At 37.6% G+C, this 24938-nt stretch overlaps 5 protein-coding genes across 5 annotated transcripts; 2 read left to right on the top strand and 3 right to left on the bottom strand.

Annotated features, from left to right (window-relative positions):
* Positions 1 to 1509: 1509 nt before the first annotated feature.
* GCK72_007273 (uncharacterized protein) lies at positions 1510 to 5662 on the top strand (the record flags this gene model as incomplete). The annotated part of the gene is made up of 5 exons (XM_053726079.1): positions 1510 to 1574; positions 1827 to 2471; positions 3369 to 4016; positions 4843 to 4960; positions 5570 to 5662. The coding sequence occupies 5 exons, from the start codon at positions 1510 to 1512 to the stop codon at positions 5660 to 5662; spliced, it is 1569 nt and encodes a 522-aa protein (XP_053590273.1).
* Positions 5663 to 6985: 1323 nt separating this feature from the next.
* Positions 6986 to 8786, top strand: GCK72_007272 (uncharacterized protein; the record flags this gene model as incomplete). Its single annotated transcript, XM_053726078.1, has 4 exons — positions 6986 to 7050; positions 7222 to 7492; positions 8334 to 8461; positions 8519 to 8786. 4 exons carry the CDS (start codon positions 6986 to 6988, stop codon positions 8784 to 8786), a joined length of 732 nt encoding a protein of 243 aa, XP_053590272.1.
* Positions 8787 to 9107: 321 nt separating this feature from the next.
* GCK72_007271 (uncharacterized protein) lies at positions 9108 to 10908 on the bottom strand (the record flags this gene model as incomplete). Its single annotated transcript, XM_053726077.1, has 4 exons — positions 9108 to 9375; positions 9433 to 9560; positions 10402 to 10672; positions 10844 to 10908. 4 exons carry the CDS (start codon positions 10906 to 10908, stop codon positions 9108 to 9110), a joined length of 732 nt encoding a protein of 243 aa, XP_053590271.1.
* A 1323-nt stretch (positions 10909 to 12231) lies between these two features.
* Positions 12232 to 16384, bottom strand: GCK72_007270 (uncharacterized protein; the record flags this gene model as incomplete). The annotated part of the gene is made up of 5 exons (XM_053726076.1): positions 12232 to 12324; positions 12934 to 13051; positions 13878 to 14525; positions 15423 to 16067; positions 16320 to 16384. The coding sequence occupies 5 exons, from the start codon at positions 16382 to 16384 to the stop codon at positions 12232 to 12234; spliced, it is 1569 nt and encodes a 522-aa protein (XP_053590270.1).
* A 5981-nt stretch (positions 16385 to 22365) lies between these two features.
* Positions 22366 to 23644, bottom strand: GCK72_007269 (uncharacterized protein; the record flags this gene model as incomplete). Its single annotated transcript, XM_003103857.2, has 3 exons — positions 22366 to 22675; positions 22790 to 23521; positions 23580 to 23644. The coding sequence occupies 3 exons, from the start codon at positions 23642 to 23644 to the stop codon at positions 22366 to 22368; spliced, it is 1107 nt and encodes a 368-aa protein (XP_003103905.2).
* Positions 23645 to 24938: the final 1294 nt, after the last annotated feature.

Raw genomic sequence — 24938 nt, 5'->3', positions numbered from 1 at the left:
CGCCTATTTTGGAACGTTTTTTGGTTGTAGTCGGCATTGGTATCAAAGTTTGACGATCTTAATGGAAACTAAATGAAATTTATAGAAAAATACTTTATCTTGTTGTCACATTTTAGTTTTCGGTCAGAACGTTAAAGGAGAAAAATTATGATCAGACAATTGAGAGCAACTAGAAATCATTGTTCAGCTACGTTCAAGCATATTACAGAAACATCTGAGAGAGCATTTATGCCAAACTATGTGTAAAAGTTAGAAGGCAACATGAGTAAGTGATTCCAGAAAAAAACGATAAGAAAACCATTCAATTAAGTTATAAAACGTGGGTCGCGTGTTTGCTATGATTTTTGTGCTTTCAAGAAATTTTGTGTAGTAGACCTGGGTGAAGTCTAGGTCTCTTCTCAACGCTTTCAAGCAAGTCAGAACTATCCCCTTACAAGTAATCAACAGTAGATACATTACTCTGAAAATGTGCAAAAGATCTAGTAGATTGATTAAGAAGCACGAGTAGCAGGCTTCATCAAACTTAAAAATCACGTGATTTTGATGATGTTGAGTTCGTGCTTCCTGTGAGAAAAAGCAAATTGCTTAGTCATCTGAAACAAAATAAATTCAGAAACGTCAATGCCTACTCTACTCAATAATAAACATTTCTACCAATTTCCTTATCTAGCGTTAAAGAAAAATCGAAAAAACTCACACATCCGTAAATTGCTGATCCTCGCCGTTTTTCAACGACCGGCCTAAACTACAGTTGCTTAGTTCAAATGTTATTATTAATTTTTTTAGCATAATTTTCCTAGCTTGTTTTAATTTTAAATAGATCACCCATTCTCGTCAACATATTCTGAGAAAAAAATGAAGACGAAGAATGGTACCAAAAAAGGGTTCCTCAAGTATGTTGACTTGTCTACGGCTGAGATTAAGCAGATGGCAGACGTCATGTCACAGGTATAATCACAATAAGTTATAGGCACTAAATAACTATTTTTCTCATTATGTGAGTTATTAGCCTTCTAGAAATTTCATGACAAAAATGATCTAAAAAAAGAAAGAAACTTATGCACCAGCCTGATATTATAAATTCACAACACTGCGCCGCATGACTTTAAAGGCGCATCCCTTTTATTAGAAATTTCGCGGAATGGTCTCGTAGTTGAAAAAGATCAAATACCCTATTTTCGAGCTTTGCAGGTCTAAAAATAAATGCAAATAATGTTTTTCGCTTCGAGACCATTTTGAACAAATTAGAGGCGCCAAAAGCCATGCGGCACAGTGTCGGGAATTTATAATATGATGTGTTCTATTCTCTCAGGTGTTAATTGGCACAGATTAGATCTAAGTCACTCAACATCTGCACATCCACGTCACCACCTTCAAGGCTCTGCAAACAAATCTCATCAACGTGTAGTAGAGACCGTCCTCTCCTCCTCTCATTGTGTACGATACGGTGTGAATCGATTTCTCTTGTCGACATTCCACAGCGTTTGAGCCTTCAAACTTACTAACATCATGACGAAGCCATGGACATATTTGAGCTTGAAAGCTGTCTTTCAATACATGGATGGTAATAAGAGGTTAGTTTTTTTGTTGATACAATACCAAGAATAGGACTATTTTAATTTTCAAATTTCTTTCAATTTTTGCATACTTGTCAAAGCCCGCCTTCAAAAAAAGTACTTTTTTTAAAATTTTTCATCGAAAAGGTTCACATTTTTTGATGATTTTTCTGAATTACTTCTTATTCTGAACCATACTCGTCCCGGGCCGGCCCTATTCTTGACAAGTCTCATTTTTTTAAATATATTTTCCGAAATATTCCATTACAGACTAGAACTCAACTCCCATTGTCCAGCACTTCGGTCAGCTGAAAACTCAGTTTCGTTGAACCTGCAATTTCTGACTCTCGAAAAAGAGAAAATTGTAGTCAACGAAGTCTGCTACAAAGTGGAATCAAAATATCAAAGGATCAAATCAATTTTGAACGGCAGAAAACATGTTCGCGTGGAAAATTTGGAAATTTACGATTTAAATGTGATCCCAGACAGTTTAAAATTCAGAACGAGGAACTTGGACTCTGGAGACTTAGACTTTGAAAGGGTCCTTCCTTTTATCGACAGAGCCAACTTCCCGTTGAAAGAACTGCGAGTGAACATTTCTAAAACTCCAAATCTCGAAAAGTATTTGGGATTTACACAGACATTGATACTTTTCGTGACTAACTACAATGGAGAAATGGAAGATTTGGTTCGAAGCATTTTGTATAACCGCAAGTGCCCAAATATAGAGCTAGAAAATTTTATTCTGTCGAGTAATACTACGGTTGCTCTTATCGAAAATTGGAGACATAACCAGAAAAACATCGGAACGGTCATGGTGATGTATCATAAATATCGGGAAGTACAGATATATGTTGACGACCTACTAGAAGGGTTGGATGGAAGATTTGCTTATTTCAACAATTCCGCTTTGCAGTAAGTTTCATGCTTATTATCCTGGCCAGCAAGTTATTAGTCAAAAACCTTAAAACATAATTTTTTCCAGAAACAATGTGAATCGCCGTTGCATTTCGTTCCCGTTCAACCGGACGTCCGAGTTGGTTTTGCACAGTATATGGGATGGACAAATATGGAATAGAAGAATTAAACTTGAAGTGATGCCAATCGGATCTACTAGAGAAGAAACCTTTCGGGAAAACTTTCGTGATCTTCCCATAGAGTTTCAAATTTTATTAACTGTTTTTGCTTTAGTGCTAATTGTTTTCGCTCTTTTCTCTTCTCTTTTTTTCTCTTTTTTTCTCTTTTTTCTCGGAAACGGAACTGTGAACAGGTTGTTGATCTTCTTCTAGGCAGACTTGCAAAAATTTCGGTCTGCCCGGATTTGAATGTTTGAACTTGTTTCACTAGAATTTTTTCACAAACATTTTTTTCTGAAAATTTTTCATATTTTTCTCAAGTATACATATTTTTCAAAATCCTGTAATCTACAAAAAATCAGTCCTTAAAGGTTTTTCCTAGAAGAATCGGAAAATTTTCAAGAAATTCAGACCAAGTATACCGGGATACTCATCCGTGAATCTACTCACTTTTGCTGTCTGCACATTTGACTTTTTTGCGAACAATTCCAAAAAATGTACATTTTGTATTTTTGCGGAAATTTTCCAAAATTTTTCAAGCGGTTTGTTTTTCATTTGATTCAATACCAAGAATAGGATTCTCCCAGGAGTGCGAGGTGTATGGTCCGCAACGAAGAGATTCGAAATAAAAAATTTCTTCCAAGTCGCGTAGCGTGCACGTTGGCATCGTTTCAAGACTGCTGTGGATCCTTTCTTTCATGTTTCTTTAATTTTTGTCCGAAACATTCCACTACAGACTGGAAGTCAATTCTCATTGTCCAGCTCTTCGATCTGCCGAAAGCTCAGTGCCGTTGAGCCTGCAATCTCTGATTCTCAAAAAAAGAAAAATTGTAGCCAACGATGTCTGTTATAAAGTGGAATCAAAATCTCAAAGGATCAAATCAATTTTGGACGGCAGAAAACTTGTTCGCGTGGAAATTTTGAAAATTCGCAATTCCAGTGTTATCCCAGATAGCCTGAAATTCAGAACGAGGAACTTGGACTCTGGAAACTTAAACCTCGAAAGTGTGCTTCCTTTTATCAACAGAGCTAGCTTCCCATTGAAAGAACTGCGAGTGAACATTTCTAAGACTCCAAATCTCAAAAAGTATTTGAGATGCACACAAGCATTAGTACTTTTCGAGACTAACTTAGATCAAGAAAAGTCAGATTGGATTCGAAGCGTTTTGTATGACCGCAAAGGCCCAAATATAGTTCTAGAAAATTGTATTCTGTCGAGTGATGATACGATTGCTCTCATCCAAAACTGGAGTAATAACCAGAAAGAAATCGGATCGGTCTTGACAATACATCATGAATATGGGGATCTACCTCTGTCTGATGTTGCTGAACTCATGGATGTGTTCAATGGAAGGAATGTTTATTTCAACGATTCCGTTTTGCAGTAAGTTTCAAGATTATTATCCTAGCCCGCAAGTTATCAACATACTTTTTTCCAGAAACAATATGGACCGTTGTTGCATTTCGTTTCCGTTCAACGAAACGTCCGATGTGGTCTTGTATAGTATAACAGATGAACAAAATTGGAAGGAAACAACCAAACTTGAAGTGATGCCAATCGGAACTACTAGAGAAGAAACCCTTTTTGATATTTTCATAGAGTTGTTTCCTTTACTCATTGTTTTTTACTGCTAATTACCTTCCTTCTTCTCCTGTTCCACAGTTTAATCAAATGAAAAACAAATAATTAGTAAATAAAAAATAATTACAATAATGAAACGATCCATAAATACACGGAACATAACAGTGAATACGTTGCCCACCATCTTCTAGATCTTCTAGTTCATCCGTGAATCTATTCACTTTTGCTGTCTTCTATTAAGGGCTAATTGACACAGATTACATCCATGTCACTCAACATCTGCGTATCCACGTCACCACCTTCAAGGCTCTGCAAACAAATCCCCTCCTCGTGAACAAGAGACCGTCATCTCCTCCTCCCGTTGTGTAGGACAATCGATATTTCTTGTCGACATTCCCCTATATTTGAATCTTCAAACTTACTAACATCATGACGAAGCCATGGACGTACTTGACCTTGAAAGCTGTCTTTCAATACATGGATGGTAATAAGCGGTTAGTTTTTGTTTTGATATTACAATACCAAGAATAGGGTAATTTCATCTTTCATATTTCTTCAACTTTTGCATACTTATCAGGTCCGACTTTAGAAACAGACCATTGTCAACATCCAAAATATTCCATTACAGACTGGAACTCAATTTCCATTGTCCAGCACTTCGGTCAGCCGAAAGCTCAGTTCCGTTGAACCTCCAATCACTGACTCTCACAGAAAAAAAAATTGTGGCGAATGATGTCTGCTACAAGGTGGAATCAAAATCACAAAGGATCAAATCAATTTTGGACGGCAGAAAAGAAGTTCGCGTGGAATTTTTGAAAATTCGCAATTTAAGAGTGATCCCAGACATCCTGAAAATTAGAACGAGGAGCTTGGACTCTGGAAACTTAAACCTCGAAAGGGTGCTTTCTTTTATCAACAGAGCTAGCTTTCCGTTAAAAGAACTGCGAGTGAACATTTCTAAAACTCGAAATCTCGAAAGGTATTTGGGATGCACTCAGAAATTGATTCTTTTCGAGACTAACCATGATGGAGAAAATGCAGATTTGATTCGAACTATTTTGTATGATCGCAATAACTCAAATATTGAGTTAGAGAACATTAGTTTGTCAAGAGATACTCAGGTTACTCTCATCCGAAATTGGAGAAATAACCAGAAAAAAATTGGAACGGTCCTGACAATGCGAAATAGATTACGGATTTTACCGATATTTTTTCTTTATGAGGACGAATTTCCCAATGCTAACGATCTATTAGGAGTTTTGAATGGAAGCGTTTCTAATTTCAACGATTCCGTTTTACAGTAAGTTTCAAGCTTATTATCCTGTCCCGCAAGTTGTTGACATACTTTTTTCCAGAAACAATATGGATCGTCGTTGCGTTTCGTTCCCGTTCAACCAGACGTCCGAGCTGGTTCTGTACAATGTGAGAGATGGACCAATATGGAATAGAAGAGTCAAACTTGAAGTGATGAAAATAGGATCTACGCGACGAGCAACAATTTTTCATATTTTGCTAGATATTTTTCTAATTATAATAATTGTTTTCTTTTTAGTGTTTTTTGTTTTCTTTTTAGTGCTAATCGCCCTCATTCTTACAGCAGCACTATGCGTAGGAATCTCAAAAATTTTTAACTTTTTGAGTATGATTCCGCTCCCTGATTGTATCGCAATATGTTGAGTTTAAAAGGGTTTGAAGTGTATAGATCACAAGTGAAGCTTTATTTTTGTAGTTGACAATTTTTTGTATTTTTGTACAAAAATGAAACTCTAATTGTGCTCTATACACACCAAATCCTTTCCAGCCTAACATTAAATCTTTTCATTTTCTTCTTATTCATGTTTTTGTCTTTCCCATTTCAAACCGTCTCCTTTCTCGAAATTTCAGAAAAAAACTGTTCGTATTTAGGGCCAATAATTTTATTATTAATTACATCACCAATCGTTTTTTTGTTCAATTTTGCAAAAATATCCTCTGTTTTTCTCTTTCCTTCATTGAATTCTACCAATTTTCTAACGTTAATACATACATCAACTTGATATGAAATGCCAAATTTTGGAGCACATGTAATAAACAGTTACCCTACATATTGTATTATAAAGGCACCCGTATTATAACGGCACCCCGTCTCTACTCAGAATCCATAAAAATGTTTATCAAGGGGTTTTTTCTCGGTTCTGATTAGTAGCAACGTGTTTGGTCACTTCTAGATCAGCAAATAGAACGTCCAAAAAAAATTTTCGTTCAATTTTAATGAGTTTCTGAAACCACAAAATTTCTCTCGGAGGCAGTTGAAAAATATAACAGCATGCCGTTATAATACAGTATTTACGGTAAATCGATTTTGGGTTTCTATGTTATCACCAGAAGGAGAGGTCACCGAAAACGAACGAGTTTTGTTTGATCCGAATATGACATTGATTTGGACACAGAGTTTATAGATGAGCTTTCAAATGAATTTAATTGGAATTGATGTATTCAGAAGAACTACGATTGGCGACGAGTTTTGGCTCTTCTTTACATATTGTTCACTAAACCCTGTCCTTTATTTCAGCTGTGTCACTCGATTTGTAACCGAGTGAACTGAAATGAGATCAGTGACAGTGAATACTTTCAGGTGTTAATTGACACAAATTATATATATTCAAGTCATTCATCATCTGCATATCCACGTAGAGACGGTCATCTCTTCCTCTCATTGTGTACGATACGGTGTGAATTGATTTTTCTTGTCGACATTTCACTATATTTGAGCCTTCAAACTTACTAACATCATGACGAAGCCATTGACGTACCTGAGCTTGAAAGCTGTCTTCCAATACATGGATGGTAATAAGCGGTTAGTTTTTGTTTTGATTCAATACCAGGAAAAGGAAACACAGCAGTGGACCGTCCCAACCGATGTGTGACGGAGCGCGTTTCCGCGACCTTAAGCATCACACTGTTGTGGATCCTTTTATTTTTCATATTTCTTCGTGTTTTGTATGATTTCCGAAATATTCCATTACAGACTGGAGCTCAATTTCGATTGCCCAGCGCTTCGGTCAGCAGAAAGCTCAGTGCCGTTGAACCTCCGATCTCTGATTCTCGAAAAAGAGAGAATTGTAGTCAACGATGTCTGCTACAAGGTGAAATCAAAATATCAAAGGATCAAAACGGTTCTGGATGGCAGAAAACATGTTCGCGTGGAAATTTTGAAACTTCACGATTTAGGTGTGATCCCAGAATGCCTGAAAATCAGTACGAGGAACTTGGACTCAGGAAACTTAGACTTCGAGGAGGTACTTCCTTCTATCAACCGATCTAGCTTTCCGTTAAAAGAACTGCGAGTGAACGTTGCTAAAACTCAAAATTTCGAAATGTATTTTGGATTCACTCAGATATTGGTACCTTTCGTGACTGACTATGATCGAGAAAAGGAATTAATTCGAAGAATTTTGTTTGACCGCAAGAGCCCAAATATTGTGCTAGAAAGAATTGGTTTGACGAGTGATACTCAGAGTTGAGCGGAATTCCGCCTTCCGCCTTCCGCCTTCCGCTTTCCGCCACTTTTTTCTTTCCGCCTTCCGCTTTCCGCTTTCCGCCGAAATTTTTTTATTCCGCCTTCCGCCTTCCGCTTTCCGCCAAAAATTTTCCTATTTCCGCTTTCCGCCTTCCGCCTTCCGCTATTTTATGATTTTTTCCGCCTCCCGCCTAGAGAATATCAGATTGAAAAATATGTTTGCCTACTCCAATTTACTGATATTTTTTACGTTTTTTTGCAGCAATACTATCATTTTTTTACCGAAAAAAACAAAATTTAACCATTTCAAGTGTTTTTTACAACAAACTAAGGCCAAAATCGTCTTCTTAAAAACGAAATTGTATTCCGCCTTCCGCCATTTGGCCTTTTTTTCATTCCGCTTTCCGCCTTCCGCCTTCCGCCAAAAAATTTTCGCTTCCGCCTTCCGCCTTCCGCTTTCCGCCGAATTTTTTTGAATTCCGTCTTCCGCTTTCCGCCTTCCGCCCAAAAATTTCTTATTCCGCTTTCCGCCTTCCGCCTTCCGCCATTTCAAAAATCGCATTCCGCTCAACTCTGGTGATACTACGATTGCTCTAATCTAAAATTGGAGAAATAACCAGAAAGAAATCGGAACAGTCTTGACAAGACAGAATGGATTTCGGATTCTACCGATATTTTCCCCTTATGTTGACGAACTCATGGATGTGCTGAATGGGAGGATTGTTTTTCTCAATGAATCCGTTTTGCAGTAAGTTTCAAACTTATTCTCCTTGACCGCAAGTTGTTGACATACTTTTTTTTTCAGAAACAATATGGATCGCCGTTGCCTTTCGTTCCCGTTCAATAAAACGTCCGAGTTGGTTTTGTATAGTATCAGAGATGGACCAAATGAGGAAAGAAGAACCAAACTTGAAGTGATGCCAATCGGATCTACTGGACCAGGAACCCTTACTGATCTTTTCATTGAACTACTAATTCTTTTAAGTTTTATATTTTTCATGCGAATCGTCCTCAGACTTTCAGCAGTAGCCATGGATAGTATAGGGAAGACGACACTTGCATATTTTAGATGAAAATGGTCAACTTTTTGAGTGTGAGACGGCCTCCCTGATGTGGACAAGTGGGTCTAGCGGGCGTCGGCGGGCCCACCCATGTCCGGGGAGTTAAGTGTAATGTCTGTTTGGTGAGGGTAGCGGTGTGATAAGCTATGCAAGCAGATAACAGTACACGGTTTGAACAAATCCCAATTTATTGAAAGGAATATAAAGGAACAATTATTATACGAAAGGGCGGTCCGATGGAGCGGCCGAAGTGATGTTCCGGGATTGATTGAATTTTAGGGAGAAAAACATACGAAAACCCTTATTGTCTCACACTCAAAAAGTTGACCATTTTCATCTAAAATATGCAAGTGTCGTCTTCCCTATACTATCCATGGCTACTGCTGAAAGTCTGAGGACGATTCGCATGAAAAATATAAAACTTAAAAGAATTAGTAGTTCAATGAAAAGATCAGTAAGGGTTCCTGGTCCAGTAGATCCGATTGGCATCACTTCAAGTTTGGTTCTTCTTTCCTCATTTGGTCCATCTCTGATACTATACAAAACCAACTCGGACGTTTTATTGAACGGGAACGAAAGGCAACGGCGATCCATATTGTTTCTGAAAAAAAAAGTATGTCAACAACTTGCGGTCAAGGAGAATAAGTTTGAAACTTACTGCAAAACGGATTCATTGAGAAAAACAATCCTCCCATTCAGCACATCCATGAGTTCGTCAACATAAGGGGAAAATATCGGTAGAATCCGAAATCCATTCTGTCTTGTCAAGACTGTTCCGATTTCTTTCTGGTTATTTCTCCAATTTTAGATTAGAGCAATCGTAGTATCACCAGAGTTGAGCGGAATGCGATTTTTGAAATGGCGGAAGGCGGAAGGCGGAAAGCGGAATAAGAAATTTTTGGGCGGAAGGCGGAAAGCGGAAGACGGAATTCAAAAAAATTCGGCGGAAAGCGGAAGGCGGAAGGCGGAAGCGAAAATTTTTTGGCGGAAGGCGGAAGGCGGAAAGCGGAATGAAAAAAAGGCCAAATGGCGGAAGGCGGAATACAATTTCGTTTTTAAGAAGACGATTTTGGCCTTAGTTTGTTGTAAAAAACACTTGAAATGGTTAAATTTTGTTTTTTTCGGTAAAAAAATGATAGTATTGCTGCAAAAAAACGTAAAAAATATCAGTAAATTGGAGTAGGCAAACATATTTTTCAATCTGATATTCTCTAGGCGGGAGGCGGAAAAAATCATAAAATAGCGGAAGGCGGAAGGCGGAAAGCGGAAATAGGAAAATTTTTGGCGGAAAGCGGAAGGCGGAAGGCGGAATAAAAAAATTTCGGCGGAAAGCGGAAAGCGGAAGGCGGAAAGAAAAAAGTGGCGGAAAGCGGAAGGCGGAAGGCGGAAGGCGGAATTCCGCTCAACTCTGAGTATCACTCGTCAAACCAATTCTTTCTAGCACAATATTTGGGCTCTTGCGGTCAAACAAAATTCTTCGAATTAATTCCTTTTCTCGATCATAGTCAGTCACGAAAGGTACCAATATCTGAGTGAATCCAAAATACATTTCGAAATTTTGAGTTTTAGCAACGTTCACTCGCAGTTCTTTTAACGGAAAGCTAGATCGGTTGATAGAAGGAAGTACCTCCTCGAAGTCTAAGTTTCCTGAGTCCAAGTTCCTCGTACTGATTTTCAGGCATTCTGGGATCACACCTAAATCGTGAAGTTTCAAAATTTCCACGCGAACATGTTTTCTGCCATCCAGAACCGTTTTGATCCTTTGATATTTTGATTTCACCTTGTAGCAGACATCGTTGACTACAATTCTCTCTTTTTCGAGAATCAGAGATCGGAGGTTCAACGGCACTGAGCTTTCTGCTGACCGAAGCGCTGGGCAATCGAAATTGAGCTCCAGTCTGTAATGGAATATTTCGGAAATCATACAAAACACGAAGAAATATGAAAAATAAAAGGATCCACAACAGTGTGATGCTTAAGGTCGCGGAAACGCGCTCCGTCACACATCGGTTGGGACGGTCCACTGCTGTGTTTCCTTTTCCTGGTATTGAATCAAAACAAAAACTAACCGCTTATTACCATCCATGTATTGGAAGACAGCTTTCAAGCTCAGGTACGTCAATGGCTTCGTCATGATGTTAGTAAGTTTGAAGGCTCAAATATAGTGAAATGTCGACAAGAAAAATCAATTCACACCGTATCGTACACAATGAGAGGAAGAGATGACCGTCTCTACGTGGATATGCAGATGATGAATGACTTGAATATATATAATTTGTGTCAATTAACACCTGAAAGTATTCACTGTCACTGATCTCATTTCAGTTCACTCGGTTACAAATCGAGTGACACAGCTGAAATAAAGGACAGGGTTTAGTGAACAATATGTAAAGAAGAGCCAAAACTCGTCGCCAATCGTAGTTCTTCTGAATACATCAATTCCAATTAAATTCATTTGAAAGCTCATCTATAAACTCTGTGTCCAAATCAATGTCATATTCGGATCAAACAAAACTCGTTCGTTTTCGGTGACCTCTCCTTCTGGTGATAACATAGAAACCCAAAATCGATTTACCGTAAATACTGTATTATAACGGCATGCTGTTATATTTTTCAACTGCCTCCGAGAGAAATTTTGTGGTTTCAGAAACTCATTAAAATTGAACGAAAATTTTTTTTGGACGTTCTATTTGCTGATCTAGAAGTGACCAAACACGTTGCTACTAATCAGAACCGAGAAAAAACCCCTTGATAAACATTTTTATGGATTCTGAGTAGAGACGGGGTGCCGTTATAATACGGGTGCCTTTATAATACAATATGTAGGGTAACTGTTTATTACATGTGCTCCAAAATTTGGCATTTCATATCAAGTTGATGTATGTATTAACGTTAGAAAATTGGTAGAATTCAATGAAGGAAAGAGAAAAACAGAGGATATTTTTGCAAAATTGAACAAAAAAACGATTGGTGATGTAATTAATAATAAAATTATTGGCCCTAAATACGAACAGTTTTTTTCTGAAATTTCGAGAAAGGAGACGGTTTGAAATGGGAAAGACAAAAACATGAATAAGAAGAAAATGAAAAGATTTAATGTTAGGCTGGAAAGGATTTGGTGTGTATAGAGCACAATTAGAGTTTCATTTTTGTACAAAAATACAAAAAATTGTCAACTACAAAAATAAAGCTTCACTTGTGATCTATACACTTCAAACCCTTTTAAACTCAACATATTGCGATACAATCAGGGAGCGGAATCATACTCAAAAAGTTAAAAATTTTTGAGATTCCTACGCATAGTGCTGCTGTAAGAATGAGGGCGATTAGCACTAAAAAGAAAACAAAAAACACTAAAAAGAAAACAATTATTATAATTAGAAAAATATCTAGCAAAATATGAAAAATTGTTGCTCGTCGCGTAGATCCTATTTTCATCACTTCAAGTTTGACTCTTCTATTCCATATTGGTCCATCTCTCACATTGTACAGAACCAGCTCGGACGTCTGGTTGAACGGGAACGAAACGCAACGACGATCCATATTGTTTCTGGAAAAAAGTATGTCAACAACTTGCGGGACAGGATAATAAGCTTGAAACTTACTGTAAAACGGAATCGTTGAAATTAGAAACGCTTCCATTCAAAACTCCTAATAGATCGTTAGCATTGGGAAATTCGTCCTCATAAAGAAAAAATATCGGTAAAATCCGTAATCTATTTCGCATTGTCAGGACCGTTCCAATTTTTTTCTGGTTATTTCTCCAATTTCGGATGAGAGTAACCTGAGTATCTCTTGACAAACTAATGTTCTCTAACTCAATATTTGAGTTATTGCGATCATACAAAATAGTTCGAATCAAATCTGCATTTTCTCCATCATGGTTAGTCTCGAAAAGAATCAATTTCTGAGTGCATCCCAAATACCTTTCGAGATTTCGAGTTTTAGAAATGTTCACTCGCAGTTCTTTTAACGGAAAGCTAGCTCTGTTGATAAAAGAAAGCACCCTTTCGAGGTTTAAGTTTCCAGAGTCCAAGCTCCTCGTTCTAATTTTCAGGATGTCTGGGATCACTCTTAAATTGCGAATTTTCAAAAATTCCACGCGAACTTCTTTTCTGCCGTCCAAAATTGATTTGATCCTTTGTGATTTTGATTCCACCTTGTAGCAGACATCATTCGCCACAATTTTTTTTTCTGTGAGAGTCAGTGATTGGAGGTTCAACGGAACTGAGCTTTCGGCTGACCGAAGTGCTGGACAATGGAAATTGAGTTCCAGTCTGTAATGGAATATTTTGGATGTTGACAATGGTCTGTTTCTAAAGTCGGACCTGATAAGTATGCAAAAGTTGAAGAAATATGAAAGATGAAATTACCCTATTCTTGGTATTGTAATATCAAAACAAAAACTAACCGCTTATTACCATCCATGTATTGAAAGACAGCTTTCAAGGTCAAGTACGTCCATGGCTTCGTCATGATGTTAGTAAGTTTGAAGATTCAAATATAGGGGAATGTCGACAAGAAATATCGATTGTCCTACACAACGGGAGGAGGAGATGACGGTCTCTTGTTCACGAGGAGGGGATTTGTTTGCAGAGCCTTGAAGGTGGTGACGTGGATACGCAGATGTTGAGTGACATGGATGTAATCTGTGTCAATTAGCCCTTAATAGAAGACAGCAAAAGTGAATAGATTCACGGATGAACTAGAAGATCTAGAAGATGGTGGGCAACGTATTCACTGTTATGTTCCGTGTATTTATGGATCGTTTCATTATTGTAATTATTTTTTATTTACTAATTATTTGTTTTTCATTTGATTAAACTGTGGAACAGGAGAAGAAGGAAGGTAATTAGCAGTAAAAAACAATGAGTAAAGGAAACAACTCTATGAAAATATCAAAAAGGGTTTCTTCTCTAGTAGTTCCGATTGGCATCACTTCAAGTTTGGTTGTTTCCTTCCAATTTTGTTCATCTGTTATACTATACAAGACCACATCGGACGTTTCGTTGAACGGAAACGAAATGCAACAACGGTCCATATTGTTTCTGGAAAAAAGTATGTTGATAACTTGCGGGCTAGGATAATAATCTTGAAACTTACTGCAAAACGGAATCGTTGAAATAAACATTCCTTCCATTGAACACATCCATGAGTTCAGCAACATCAGACAGAGGTAGATCCCCATATTCATGATGTATTGTCAAGACCGATCCGATTTCTTTCTGGTTATTACTCCAGTTTTGGATGAGAGCAATCGTATCATCACTCGACAGAATACAATTTTCTAGAACTATATTTGGGCCTTTGCGGTCATACAAAACGCTTCGAATCCAATCTGACTTTTCTTGATCTAAGTTAGTCTCGAAAAGTACTAATGCTTGTGTGCATCTCAAATACTTTTTGAGATTTGGAGTCTTAGAAATGTTCACTCGCAGTTCTTTCAATGGGAAGCTAGCTCTGTTGATAAAAGGAAGCACACTTTCGAGGTTTAAGTTTCCAGAGTCCAAGTTCCTCGTTCTGAATTTCAGGCTATCTGGGATAACACTGGAATTGCGAATTTTCAAAATTTCCACGCGAACAAGTTTTCTGCCGTCCAAAATTGATTTGATCCTTTGAGATTTTGATTCCACTTTATAACAGACATCGTTGGCTACAATTTTTCTTTTTTTGAGAATCAGAGATTGCAGGCTCAACGGCACTGAGCTTTCGGCAGATCGAAGAGCTGGACAATGAGAATTGACTTCCAGTCTGTAGTGGAATGTTTCGGACAAAAATTAAAGAAACATGAAAGAAAGGATCCACAGCAGTCTTGAAACGATGCCAACGTGCACGCTACGCGACTTGGAAGAAATTTTTTATTTCGAATCTCTTCGTTGCGGACCATACACCTCGCACTCCTGGGAGAATCCTATTCTTGGTATTGAATCAAATGAAAAACAAACCGCTTGAAAAATTTTGGAAAATTTCCGCAAAAATACAAAATGTACATTTTTTGGAATTGTTCGCAAAAAAGTCAAATGTGCAGACAGCAAAAGTGAGTAGATTCACGGATGAGTATCCCGGTATACTTGGTCTGAATTTCTTGAAAATTTTCCGATTCTTCTAGGAAAAACCTTTAAGGACTGATTTTTTGTAGATTACAGGATTTTGAAAAATATGTATACTTGAGAAAAATATGAAAAATTTTCAGAAAAAAATGTTTGTGAAAAAATTCTAGTGAAACAAGTTCAAACATTCAAATCCGGGCAGACCGAAATTTTTGCAAGTCTGCCTAGAAGAAGATCAACAACCTGTTCACAGTTCCGTTTCCGAGAAAAAAGAGAAAAAAAGAGAAAAAAAGAGAAGAGAAAAGAGCGAAAACAATTAGCACTAAAGCAAAAACAGTTAATAAAATTTGAAACTCTATGGGAAGATCACGAAAGTTTTCCCGAAAGGTTTCTTCTCTAGTAGATCCGATTGGCATCACTTCAAGTTTAATTCTTCTATTCCATATTTGTCCATCCCATATACTGTGCAAAACCAACTCGGACGTCCGGTTGAACGGGAACGAAATGCAACGGCGATTCACATTGTTTCTGGAAAAAATTATGTTTTAAGGTTTTTGACTAATAACTTGCTGGCCAGGATAATAAGCATGAAACTTACTGCAAAGCGGAATTGTTGAAATAAGCAAATCTTCCATCCAACCCTTCTAGTAGGTCGTCAACATATATCTGTACTTCCCGATATTTATGATACATCACCATGACCGTTCCGATGTTTTTCTGGTTATGTCTCCAATTTTCGATAAGAGCAACCGTAGTATTACTCGACAGAATAAAATTTTCTAGCTCTATATTTGGGCACTTGCGGTTATACAAAATGCTTCGAACCAAATCTTCCATTTCTCCATTGTAGTTAGTCACGAAAAGTATCAATGTCTGTGTAAATCCCAAATACTTTTCGAGATTTGGAGTTTTAGAAATGTTCACTCGCAGTTCTTTCAACGGGAAGTTGGCTCTGTCGATAAAAGGAAGGACCCTTTCAAAGTCTAAGTCTCCAGAGTCCAAGTTCCTCGTTCTGAATTTTAAACTGTCTGGGATCACATTTAAATCGTAAATTTCCAAATTTTCCACGCGAACATGTTTTCTGCCGTTCAAAATTGATTTGATCCTTTGATATTTTGATTCCACTTTGTAGCAGACTTCGTTGACTACAATTTTCTCTTTTTCGAGAGTCAGAAATTGCAGGTTCAACGAAACTGAGTTTTCAGCTGACCGAAGTGCTGGACAATGGGAGTTGAGTTCTAGTCTGTAATGGAATATTTCGGAAAATATATTTAAAAAAATGAGACTTGTCAAGAATAGGGCCGGCCCGGGACGAGTATGGTTCAGAATAAGAAGTAATTCAGAAAAATCATCAAAAAATGTGAACCTTTTCGATGAAAAATTTTAAAAAAAGTACTTTTTTTGAAGGCGGGCTTTGACAAGTATGCAAAAATTGAAAGAAATTTGAAAATTAAAATAGTCCTATTCTTGGTATTGTATCAACAAAAAAACTAACCTCTTATTACCATCCATGTATTGAAAGACAGCTTTCAAGCTCAAATATGTCCATGGCTTCGTCATGATGTTAGTAAGTTTGAAGGCTCAAACGCTGTGGAATGTCGACAAGAGAAATCGATTCACACCGTATCGTACACAATGAGAGGAGGAGAGGACGGTCTCTACTACACGTTGATGAGATTTGTTTGCAGAGCCTTGAAGGTGGTGACGTGGATGTGCAGATGTTGAGTGACTTAGATCTAATCTGTGCCAATTAACACCTGAGAGAATAGAACACATCATATCAGGCTGGTGCATAAGTTTCTTTCTTTTTTTAGATCATTTTTGTCATGAAATTTCTAGAAGGCTAATAACTCACATAATGAGAAAAATAGTTATTTAGTGCCTATAACTTATTGTGATTATACCTGTGACATGACGTCTGCCATCTGCTTAATCTCAGCCGTAGACAAGTCAACATACTTGAGGAACCCTTTTTTGGTACCATTCTTCGTCTTCATTTTTTTCTCAGAATATGTTGACGAGAATGGGTGATCTATTTAAAATTAAAACAAGCTAGGAAAATTATGCTAAAAAAATTAATAATAACATTTGAACTAAGCAACTGTAGTTTAGGCCGGTCGTTGAAAAACGGCGAGGATCAGCAATTTACGGATGTGTGAGTTTTTTCGATTTTTCTTTAACGCTAGATAAGGAAATTGGTAGAAATGTTTATTATTGAGTAGAGTAGGCATTGACGTTTCTGAATTTATTTTGTTTCAGATGACTAAGCAATTTGCTTTTTCTCACAGGAAGCACGAACTCAACATCATCAAAATCACGTGATTTTTAAGTTTGATGAAGCCTGCTACTCGTGCTTCTTAATCAATCTACTAGATCTTTTGCACATTTTCAGAGTAATGTATCTACTGTTGATTACTTGTAAGGGGATAGTTCTGACTTGCTTGAAAGCGTTGAGAAGAGACCTAGACTTCACCCAGGTCTACTACACAAAATTTCTTGAAAGCACAAAAATCATAGCAAACACGCGACCCACGTTTTATAACTTAATTGAATGGTTTTCTTATCGTTTTTTTCTGGAATCACTTACTCATGTTGCCTTCTAACTTTTACACATAGTTTGGCATAAATGCTCTCTCAGATGTTTCTGTAATATGCTTGAACGTAGCTGAACAATGATTTCTAGTTGCTCTCAATTGTCTGATCATAATTTTTCTCCTTTAACGTTCTGACCGAAAACTAAAATGTGACAACAAGATAAAGTATTTTTCTATAAATTTCATTTAGTTTCCATTAAGATCGTCAAACTTTGATACCAATGCCGACTACAACCAAAAAACGTTCCAAAATAGGCGTTTGGTTGACCACAGAAAATACCATCGTTTTAACGAGCGGAATGTCTAGGCACCAACTTAAAACTGTATTTGTTAGCCACTGAGATGGCCATTAGAATGCAAAAAAGCTTGGGTCGATAAACAATCACAGTATCTAGAAACCGTGAGTCAAAGTTCAACCTCAAAAAAAGAAAGAAACTTATGCACCAGCCTAATAGATTCACTGATCTCATTTCAGCTCACTCGGTTACAAATCGAGTTACAGAGCTAAAGTAAGGGACGGGGTTTAGTGAGCTATATGTAAAGAAGGGCCTCCTTCTTGTGATAACGTAGAAACCCAAAATCGATTTACCGTAAACACTGTATTATAACGGCATGCCGTTATATTTTTCAACTGCCTCCGAGAGAAATTTTGTGGTTTCAGAAACTCATTAAAATTGAACGAAAAATCTTTTTTGGACGTTTTATTTGCTGATCTAGAAGTGACCAAACACGTTGCTACTAATCAGAACCGAGAAAAAACCCCCTGATAAACATTTTTATGGATTCTGAGTAGAGACGGGGTGCCGTTATAATACAGGTGCCGTTCTATTACAGGTGCCGTTATAATACAGTATTTATCATACTTGCAAAATATCGGCCCGGCCCGGCTCGGCCCGTTGGCCGGGCCGGTTGAGAAAGTTGCCGGCCCGGAGTCAAAATATCAGCACAATTTTTTCACAAAATTTTTCGATATTTTTTTGAAATTTACATCAAAAATAGTCAAAAATCCTACGTACACTTGAGTTTTATCGATATGTAAAAACATAGTCGAAGATTCGACTTTTTTGCGAAAAAATCAAAAAAAAATTTCAAAAAAATTAAAAATTTCAAATTTTTGTACTGTGATCCGGGCCGACTGGGCCGGGCCGGGTCAAGCCGGTGAAAATTCTCAAATCGGCCCGACCCGGCCCGTTGCAAGTATGGTATTTATGGTAACTGTTTACTATAGTGTTTATTTCATATCAAGTAGATGTATTAACGTCAGAAAATGAGTGAAAATACAATGAAGGAAAGAGAAATACAGAGGATATTTTTGCAAAATTGAAGAAAAAAGCGATTGGTGATGTAATTGATAATAAAATTACTGGCCTTAAATACGACCCACTCAAAAAGTTCACATTTTTTCGATTGCTACGCCTACTGCTGCTGTAAGAATGAGGGCGATTAGCAGTAAAATGAAATAACTTGAAAAAATCAGTAGATCTATGAAAATATCAAAAAGGGTTTCTGGTCCAGTAGATGTGATTGGCATCACTTCAAGTTTGGTTCTTCTATTCCATATTGGTCCATCTCTTACACTGTACAAAACCAGCTCGGACGTCTCGTTGAACGGGAACGAAATGCAACGACGATCCATATTTTTTCTAGAAAAAAAAGGTTTAAGGTTTTTGACATGATCTGACAACTTGCGGGTAGGAGAATAAAGTTAAAACTTACTGTAAAACGGAATCGTTTAAATTAGCATGGGTTCCATTTGAAACTTGTAGTATTTCGTTAACATAAGGAAATTCGTCACCAACAGGAAAAACTATCGGTACAATCCGGAATATATTCTGCATTGTCAAGACCGTCCCTATTTTCTTCTGGTTATTTCTCCAATTTTGGATGAGAGTAACCGTATCATTACTCGACAAACTAATGTTCTCTAACACTATATTTGAGCTCTTGCGGTCATGCAAAATGTTTCGAACCAAATCTGCATTTTCTCCATTGTAGTTAGTCTCGAAAAGAATCAATGTCTGAGTGCATTCCAAATACTTTTCGAGATTTCGAGTTTTAGAAATGTTCACTCGCAGTTTTTTTAACGGAAAGCTAGATCTGTTGATAAAAGAAAACACCCTTTCGAGGTTTAAGTCTCCAGAGTCCAAGTTCCTCGTTCTAATTTTCAGGCTGTCGGGGATCACACTTGAATTGTGAACTTTCAAAATTTCCACGCGAACATGTTTTCTGCCGTCCAAAATTGTTTTGATTCTTAGTGATTTTGATTCCACTTTTTTTTGTCTCCACTTTTTTGATCCCCATTTTTTTTGTCTCCATTTTTTTGATCCTTTGTGATTTTGATACCCCTCCACCTTGTAGCAAACACCGTTGGCTACAATTTTTTCTTTTTCGAAAGTCAGGCATTGCAGGTTCAACGGCACTGAGCATTCGGCAGACCGAAGTGCTGGACAATGGAAATTTAGTTCCAGTCTGAAATGGAATTTTTCGGAAAATATAAAAAATTGAAGAAATATGAAATGATCCACAGCAGTGCAAAGCATAAGGTCGCGGAAACGCCGCGCTTAGTCGCACAACGGTTGCCACGGTGATAAAAAAACTTGGCTGGGTGCCAAGTTCGAATGTTACGTTTATTTGTCGTATTTTTCAATATAAACCGCGGCGCGCAAGCAACGCGACTGCTTGGTATTGTAATATCAAAACAAAAACTGACCGCTTATTACCATCCATGTATTGAAAGACAGCTTTCAAGCTGAGGTACGTCCATGGCTTCGTCATGATGTTAGTAAGTTTGAATATTCAAATACTGTGGGATGTCGACAAGAAAAATCGATTGGTCGTACACAAGAGATGAGGAGATGACGGTCTCTACTCTACACCACGACGAGGAGATTTGTTTGCTGAGCCTTGAAGGTGGTGACGTGGATATGCAGACGATGAATGACGTGGATCTAATCTATGTCAATTAACACCTGAGGGATTTTCGAATAATATTAGGTTGATTCATAATTTTCTGCAATTTTCGAGCTTGCCGGTTGTCGTTTTGTTTTCTCGGCACAGGAGTCGTTTTTCGATATGGTCTTTTTTGTGTTTGGTAGACCAACTCAAGTACTTGTTACAGTTTCAAAGTTTTAAATATGGATCTTTTTCCCGCCGAGAGCGGAGCTTTGATTTACAAGCAACTTTTTTGCGTTTTTGAAACGTTATTTTGTTTTCATTCGTTTTTGGTCTGAAAACTAGGTCATTCAAAAGAAAGTTGTTGATGTATGTTAACAAAGGCCTCCTTGTTTTAACGCAAATACATTTTGATTCAAAAGATTCGAAACAAGAAACTTGGATTTGACTTAAGAAGTTCTTCTCTTTCAGCAGTCAGATCTAGATTTGGAGTTATAGCAGGGAATCGTATGAGGGAATCTGTGTCAAACCACACGTAGGTTGTCAACTTCTTTTAAGGTGACTCATGTAACTGTAGTTCATGGATGGAAATTATTTATCGGAGTGAGAAAGTTCGTCGTTACATACCACACGTTTTGAATCAATATGAGATGGCACATCACTTGGACCTAAGTTGGTTCTTAGCACTTTTCCACCCAACACGCGTACGGTCGGGCTATTTATTTATTAACAATAAATAGTGGAGTTCTTATTCTAACGATGTGAGGAAAGTACAATGTGTGGACTGAGATTTGCGCTCTCTGGGTGTTCTCAAACCTGAAAAAGTGGTTTTTTGACTCTGATACTCAGTACTCTGGAAGTAGTGGTAGGAACTCCTGAACAATGTAAGGGAAGTAACATCAGATGTTCACGTTTCAAATTTTAATAAACTTAAAATCATGTGACTCCAAGACGGGGAGATATAACACAAAGACATTTTTGGTATGACAACACTTTTTTCAAGTGTTGAGAAAGTAACCCACAACAAACTGTTATCATCTGGCTGGACAGTTTTTTCAATTCAACGTACTTATCCAGGCTTCTTCTCTCTGATAAAAAACGTTTTGCTTGACTCCAAGGTCATTTAAACCGGAAAAAATCCGAATGAAAAGGGGATATCAAATAGAAGCAAGTTACCTCTTCAAATGATCTCAAATGGATGGTCTACGCGGAGAGAATCAGAATGCTACTAAAATCTTGTCAGAAGACCATCGGTGCTGATAAACAATATTTTGAATTCGAGAAGTCTTTCTGGATTTAAAAAAATAGAAGCAAAGTTTTATCGAAAAATTGCAGAAAATTATGAATCAACCTAATAGAAGACAGCAAAAGTTATAATTATCCCGATTAAAATATTTCTTATAGTTAGTCTACATTTTTTCAGCTTAGCTTCAAATCGAGTATTGCTTATTATGCATTTGAAACCGTTTTGAAACTTAAAAACGAAAACTTTATTCATAAAGAAAATTATGAAAAAAATGTCAAACTTTTCAAATGTTTAATTTTCAGGAAAACAGAATAAAAAATGAAAAGAATGCAGAAATTAAAAAGTAGATTGGGATACCAAACATACACACTATTATTCGCTACAAAAATAAACCACAATTAAAACAATTAAAACGATCTATGAAAGGATCAAGAAGGGTAGCCGGGCGAGTTGATCCACCGATGGTTGGAAAACGTGGGGTTAGGTTGTGGCAGACATTTATACAGGTCGTGTCTCTCGTTGTAAAATGTTCACCATAAGAAAAGTTTGATGGCTCATAACTCGGTCCACGGAAACACTTTGCAGATTTTTATTGCAGATTTGAAATCCTCGGGGTCGAAATTACTTATGGTCAAATTTATAGAAAAAGTTCAACTCGGTCCGTCGTGTACTTCCCTTGTGAACTTGCCGTTTATTGCCTTTAGGAATGTCGAGATAGTAGAAGAATTTTCTAGAAAAAAGAAGAACGAAATCGACAGGACGTTTATTAAAACTTGTGACACATAATTATGATAATTGAAATCAAAACTTCAAAATTGAACTGACGGGTTTTTGATGACGTCAATACTCGCGTAGCCCATCAACCAGCCTGCAATAAATGCCAGAATTGGAACGTGGAAAAAGTTTAAAACAAGAGAAAATTCTGATTCCTGCCCCTGGGCGTAGAACTGATAAAGATGATGTTGATGAAATGAATTGATAGATGCAGCTGAGAAAATTTCCATTTTCAAGTTGAAAGTAAATCCTTCGAGTCCTTTCTCTTCGGTACCATAGAGGATGAGTTCAGACGTGGGGTTCATCGGGAGAATAAGGCAAGGTGTGGCGAGGGAAGGAGATAATCTAAAAGGAAAATAGTTGGTTTCATTAAACCTGACATTTCTGATCCTAGATTCAAAATTGTAAATTTTGAAAATACAACATTTATTTTCAGTTCTATATCATTATTCTACTTACTTCTCGTTTTCTTCCATCGCTGCAACGTTTCCTCCAAAACATCTTCTCACTTTCTTCATCACCTTCTCAACAGTTTTGCTCTCATATCGTTCCCATGTGAACGATGCTCCGATATCCCTCTTACTTTCCAGCCAGCTTTCAACAACACTCATTACTTCTCTATCGGACAATTTCGCCTGTTTGAGAACTATTTCTTTATTTGGCAGAAATACTAAAATCACCCCCCAGTTAATTTTATTTTTGTGGGTACTGAAATCAATGATCCCCAGCTTTTCAGCCCGATGAACCATAGGGATATGAAGATCTGTTTGGTTTCTTGCCACAAATTTCAATTCTTTCAATGGGGAACTTGTTTGATTAATAACTGGAATCAATCGTTTTAGTTCAAGAAGCCCCGTGTCAAGCCTCTTGACTTTAACCCTCATGTTCTCTGGCAGTGGGAACAGATCGAGAAGATAAACTCTGAAAGTCATCTCATTCACTGAGATTTCATATCTATCTTTCAATAGTGCATCCATCAACCTTCTGAATACTTGAGCTCTCGTCATGTGACTAGGGAGAGGTATTTGGCGTTTGACTCTTTTCGAATGAGCGGTTATTTGCTTCGAGGAGACATGGAAATTGATGTGGTTGATGGTGATCCGGAAGTGATCGAGACAGAGACGATCCAAGTATAGGGGGACTGACTTCTCAACTTGGTGGAGTGCCAGGCATCGGAGGGAGAGTTGAATTCTGTAAAAATGAGTTTGTAGACTAGAATAAAAACGTCTGGAATCTTATTAATGTTTACCTCTTATTCGAATCTAAAAATTTCAAAACACATTCTGTAGATAAATACGACAGAGCGGGTTGCATATTGAGTGTCTGTCGAAGGGAGAATAAGAAATTGCTGGACTACTACTACTACTAGATTAGCAACCTAACCAAGACCAGCTGTCTTGGTTATTAGGTGGACTTGCAGAGGAGGAAGTGTGAAATGTCTAATCCACTTATGGGAAACGTCGAGGTAGTGGGAGATGAGAAGATCTGAAAAATGAAAAAAAGAAGGTTTTTTCACTGGTTTCTTCACCGGTGCAAACCGAAGAAAATCGATTTTCACCGGTTTTTGTTTTTGAAAACCCGGTAGAGTTTAACCGGGAGGAAGAAAAACCGGTTTTTCTTTAATTTTATTTCCGATGGAGCACCCTTGTTGTGAGTAATTTAACCTGAAATGTCTAAAATACAGGTGTTGCGTCTTCTTTGTTTTCAGTTATTCTCATTACAGTACTCCGCCGGCATACTTGCGACAAGCCGGGCCAATTTGAAAATTTTCTGCCCGGCTCGGGTTTCAGTACAAACAGTGAAAATTGAACTTTTTTGAGAAAAATTGAATTTCTTGCAAAAAAGCCGAGTTTCCGACTATGTTTTCAAGTTTTGATTAAAAGTCGAACCTACAATTGTTGACTATTTTTGATGAACATTCCAAAAAATGGCAACAAATTTTGTGAAAAAATGCACATTTTTTCACCCGCCCGGGCCGAGATTTCGCAAGTATGCCTGCCAGCTGTATACCCTTATGAATCATGATTTTCCCACCCAATTATCCCTTCATATCAGTCTTTGCATCTTGATGGAGATCTGGCATCACCTAGCGGGGCTCTTTTTAATGAGAGGGCAACCTCAGCTGTCGGACATCTCAATTATACAATGGGCAGCATGTTTGGGCAGAAAATTTATTAATTGGCCATGGGAAACAGAAGGAAATTGAAAAGAAACGTGGAAAGTGACAGTTGATAAACATGGAAAATAGGTACAAAACATAAAGAACCGAGAAAAGCAGAGTCATAAAAATCAAATTTAAAAAGATCCTTCACTTCTTAAAAAGATCCGCACACATTTGAATATTCTTCGCCCACCCGGAGCTCTCATACCTTCCGGGCACATCTTCCACTTCTCGTTTCTTCACACTTTTGACACGTGGCTCTTCATCCTCTTCATCCACTTCAACACTCCTCTTTACCGCAGCATTCCTCCTGCATCCCTCGATGAACCATCTGAAAGCGGTGCCGATGCTCAGAGCCAAGTTCTCACCTCGCTCGCCTTGATCTGCTCCAACCTTCTCATCTGACGTGGAATTCTCCTTCACGTTATTTGACTTCTTTGCAATTGT

Source organism: Caenorhabditis remanei, chromosome II (assembly GCF_010183535.1).
Source record: "Caenorhabditis remanei strain PX506 chromosome II, whole genome shotgun sequence".
Lineage (NCBI taxonomy): Eukaryota > Metazoa > Nematoda > Chromadorea > Rhabditida > Rhabditidae > Caenorhabditis > Caenorhabditis remanei.
The sequence above is the reverse complement of the archived record's forward strand: the minus strand, read 5'-3'. Positions and strand labels throughout refer to the sequence as shown.